General features: G+C 55.0%; 1 protein-coding gene across 1 annotated transcript in view; it reads left to right on the forward strand.

Moving 5' to 3' along the window:
• Positions 1-3,245: 3,245 nt before the first annotated feature.
• The window catches only part of ISM2 (isthmin 2), a 14,548-nt gene continuing 12,965 nt past the window's right edge, over positions 3,246-4,828 (forward strand). The window contains exon 1 of the mRNA XM_045288167.1: positions 3,246-3,359. Coding sequence (XP_045144102.1) covers positions 3,246-3,359 — 114 coding nt within the window. The remainder of the gene's footprint in view (positions 3,360-4,828) is intronic.

Below are 4,828 nucleotides of genomic sequence, written 5' to 3' on the forward strand. Positions count from 1 at the left end.
TAATTATCTCATAACGGATGGCTCGTAGATCCGAATGCAAACACGAAAACTAGAAGGCTACTAGGAGAAAGGAAAAGAAACCCGTGATCTTGAGTTCAGTTTGACTCGTTGATTCCGACTCAGGAGCTCTAGGACCGGGTCGAACAGCCCTGTGGGGAATGACTGCGATTCTTCACAGGAACAGAAAGCCTCATCTTTCTCCGGTGGGGCGGCCGGGCTTTCAAGCTGCTGACCCCCTATACCACCAGGGCTCCTTGATGGTGGGTCAGGGGATGGTGTTTCAGCCAACACAAAAGATCGGTGATAGACCTTCATCAAAAGTAAGACTTCAAAACATGTAATAAAGGAAAAAGCCAGCTCACAGTCTGGACTAAGAGTCTCAATACATTTATTTGACAAGATTTAAACCCAGAATACATCAAGACCGTTCTATTTTTAAAAGAGGAAAATTTTTGAGCAGATACTTTCCAAAAGAAAATACACTAAGAGCTTTTAATAAAGACACAAATAGTGGCTGGCACTCAGCATCATTTGGTCGTGAGGGAAATGCAAATGACTGCTACACTGAGGTGCCCGTTACCAACCTCTGGAACAGCCAGACGCACTGCTGTCCGCTTGGTTCTGATTTCTAGGACAGCGTCGAACTGCTCCATGGGGTTTCCAAGACTACATCATTCCAGAAGCGAACAGCCTCCTCTTCCTCCCTCGGAGCAGAAAGTGGTTTGAACCATTGACCTTGTAGTTAACAGCCCAACGTTTACCCCACTATGCCACCAGCACAGCTTAACAACTACCAGAATGATTCCATTTAAAAAGAAAGACAGAAGTAAAACTTGACAATACCACGTGTTGGCCAAGACGGAGCTGCTGAAACGCTCAGCTTGCTGGTGGACAGGTGGACAGGAATGCCACTTGAGATAATGAGTGTTTGTTTGGTGTGGGGTGGGGCAATTCCGCCCATCTATTTACCCAGGAAAAATGAAAGCATTGTACAACTCTTCTCGATATGATTGAAGTGTTGGATTGTATGGCATGTGGATGAAGTTCCAATAAAATTGTTAAAAAGGAAAACGAAAGCTTGTCCGCACAAGGATTGCAGTGGAATGCTGCTAGCTGCTTACGTCATAGTACTCCAACACGAGCCACCCCAGATGAACAGGTAAGTTGTGGAATACACATGAGCGGGGGGAGAGCAAGTTCCTCTACCCACAAGATGGATGAAGTGCACCACAGAAAGAAGCCAAGCACAGAAGTATATGTAGACTGAGTAATGCTCTCAGCTGTAACGGCCAGGTTCCACTCCCCCCAGCAGAACCTGGGAAGAAAGGCCTGGTGATCTACTTCTGAAAAACAAAAATCAGCCATTGAAACTGAGCACACTTCTCTGCAGCCCCACGCCCACGCAGAAACTGGATACGACTTAGAAACTAGCAGAGACTGCAGTCAGATTCCACTGAAATAGGGTGTCGCCCCTCCCCCAGGCGGTCTGCTCCCATAAAGGTTCCCTCTCAGGAATCCGAGAGGGCACTATGACTCAGAATTGGCCAGGAGGTGGTCAGTTTGGTTTCGGATGGGACAGAAGAATTGGAGTGATTGGGATGTTCTATATGGTGATCTTGTTGGTTACGTGGATGTAAACGTGTGTCAAAACTCACCACATTGGACAGTTAAAATATCCACTGTATGTAAGTTATTGTAAATATGATTGTAAATTAAAGTGAACGTAGGGTAACCTGCAGGGGGGAGAGCAGACACAAGAAGGGTGTAGCAGGACCAGTTAGGAGGCCCTTTATGTGTATAGTCTTCTAGGCCAGGCCTAAGGGTCACTGGTCGCACAGTGGTTAAAGCGCTCTATGGCTAACCTACAGATTCCTGGTTAAACCCACTGACCGCTCTGGGGCGGAAAGGCCAGAGCAGTCTGTTGCCATGGATTTACTGTCTCAGAAACTTCGTGAGGCAGTTCTGCTCTATCCAAACCCCAAAACCAGACATTGCCATCAAGTCAAGACTAACCTAACTGTCCACGGGAGTAGAAAGCCTAGTCTTTCTTGTACAGAGCTGCCGGTGGCTTCGAACTGCCAACGATGAGGTTCCAGGCCCAGCGCAATACCCCCTGCTCTGTCCTAGAAGGTCACTGTGTGTCCGAATTGCCTTGATGGCAGCAGGTCTAGGCCAGGTCTGGGAGGAGGGAAGGGCTGGGGAGGAATGATTGACTTAGATGGATGCACAGGTGACTCTATGGACTCCTTATTCCCGAAGCCCGAGTTTACCGCCACTTCAGGAAAGGAGCAGCCCATGTGGAAGCTGATAAAGGTAAGAAGATAAAGCAGTAGGTGGGATGTGAAAGTACAAAGTCTAACTCTGTGGTCTTGCATTGCCTTGAGGTTAGGGCCCGCATCCACATAGCCAACATCCTGGAAGCGCCCATCCACCGTGGATTTCACAGCCTCTCAGAGCCCTGGCCTCTGCCCTGCTCAGCCCCCAGAGGCAGGGCCATTCTTCTGTCCAGAAAGTGGTTTACACAAGATGTTCCCTGCATGAGAGTCACTACAGCAAGGGCATTCCTACCACTTTATCTGGATAACACGGCCACCCCAGCGCAGGGCAGAATTGTCTGACACCTTTCCAGAAGGGTGACTCCCCACTGACCTCCTGGGACTTTAGTCTTCACAGCTAAGTTTCAACTTGTTCCAGATATTTCAAATGTTTGGAGGCCCCCCCAGACGGAATTATGTGCAGAGCGGCAGGTGTTGTGCCATTTTCTTCAGGTCCCCAACTCAAGCAGCAGAGAGCCTCTGGGGACCGCGTGGCCCCCGAAACCTACCTCCACGCACACGGAACACTTGCCCCAGATCCTCAGGGCCCCTTTGGGCAATGTCTGCTCACGAAGCCCTGCCAGGTCCTTGGTCGGCGACACGGAGCGCCCTCCAGGCGGCAGGGGTGGCGCCGGGCTCTCGAGCCCCCGCAGGAGTCGCGGGGAGCCGGGCAGGCGCGCGCCAACCCAGGAGCTGCAACTTCCTAGGAATTCGCTTGGGGTGGCGACGGAGACGGCGGGGGATGGACGGCGGGGAGGCAGCTAGATCAAAGGGAGCCGCCCGCTGGGCCAAGACGGCCACCCGTCCCGGGAGGGCGGGGGACACCCCGACGCTGACCCGGGGAGCCGCCCACTCCGCCCCGCCCCCGCGGGGGCGCGGCCGGCCTGCAGACTGGGCCGCGGAGGCGCGGGCGGAGCGGCCGAGGGAGCGATGCTCCGGGGCGCGCTGCTGCTGGCCGTGCTGCTGGCCGCCGGGCGCGGGCTCCCGCTGAGGACGCCGCGGGGCCCCGGAGCCCGGCCCCGCAGCCCCACCAGCCCGCCCGAGGTGAGCCGGGACGCGGCACGGCCGCCCGAGAGCGAGGGGCGCGGGCAGGCCCGGACGCCCTGCCCCGAGCGGGGGGTCTCCGGGAACCCCACTGGCCCGCGCGGTGCGTCGGGGAGAACTTGCCCGCTGGGCCGCGGAAAGTAAGTCGGCAGCTGGGAGCAGCCGCCACGCACCCGGCTCGCCGCCCTGAGCAAACTGCTCCTGCAGCCGCACTTAGCGGAGAGGACCGCGGCACTTCGTGGAGTGAGTGGCCGGCTGCGGCTGCTGCGGATTTGCGGGAGGAGGGGGAGATCGGCATAGTCAAAGGGTGATCCCGTGGGCCAGCCTCTTAATTGAAATCCGCCAAGGATTCCAGCCCCTTCAGGGGTAAGCTGAGGCAAGACGAGGCCATCAGGAAGGGACTTTTAGATTACTTTGTTCATGGAAAAGCGGGCGATAGGGCCCGGCGGAGGACTGCCCTCCCCGCCCTTACGGAGGAGGTAGGGGATGTACTCCTTACCCAGTAGGAGGATGCTGGCCTCTGGGTGGGCATTGGGGATCTCAGAGGAGTGGGTCAGAAGAGGTCTCGCCTTGGAGAGAAGCCCTGGTCTGCAGAACTTGGGCCAGACATCACTAGGCATCAACAGCCCAGCCTATCCCCCTGGATTACGGTGGATGTTTTTGGCCATGGGGATGAAGCCACCACAGGGCTGTGTGACAGTTGGTCCTGGGTCCCCGGTTCTCCCTGCACCGAGCTAGGAGGAAAGTCTTGCCTCCATTTTTTGGAGGCGCTTGGAGAGCTGAGGAGTGGTGGGGGCCTGGGGCCACCGTGCTGTAGTGCCCAGCGCCCTGCGCAATCCAGAGGTGCGCTTGAGGGCTCCCTGCACAATCCAGAGGAGCCAGCAGCTGCCTGTGCTAGAGGCAGTCTCAGTAGACAGTGTTTCCCCACCTCTTTTCATTAGCACCTGCCAAGGAACCTTTGAGGTGCCCTGGGGGTGTTGTGGGTTACCAGCTGTCTGCTGCAATAAGGATTTAAACCCCTAAGGAGGAGCCAGTTCTGCTAAGCACTGTGGGATTGGCTGAGTCAGAATCAACTCAATGGCTGGGGTTTGTTTTTTGGGTGGGGTTAAGGTTGTTGGTTCATCAGTAGAACTCTTCCCTTCCTTGTGGCCAATGCATGACCGGTGCAGCCCAAGCCCATCTGTCAGGTGCTGAACAGGCTTCAGGAGAGCTTCCTGGCTAAAACAGACTCGGAAGAAAGGCCTGGTCATCTACTCCTAAAAATAGGCAGGTTTTCCTTGTATCTTGTGTGTGGGATCATCCTGCGCCCAGTGGCCGCTAACAAAAGCAAGGACAAGGAGCCCTTCAGAGCCCCCCAGCTCCCCATCTGCCCCCAGTAAAATGTTAATACCACAGATCTACTGTTTAACTCTTTATGTACTGCATCTCTTTGGAGTGTCACAAACCATTGAAAAAGTGCATTTCCGCCC

The sequence above is a fragment of the Echinops telfairi genome, unplaced genomic scaffold (genome assembly GCF_000313985.2).
Source record: "Echinops telfairi isolate 266 unplaced genomic scaffold, ASM31398v2 ScPeMD7_18;HRSCAF=68, whole genome shotgun sequence".
NCBI classification, from domain to species: Eukaryota; Metazoa; Chordata; class Mammalia; order Afrosoricida; family Tenrecidae; genus Echinops; species Echinops telfairi.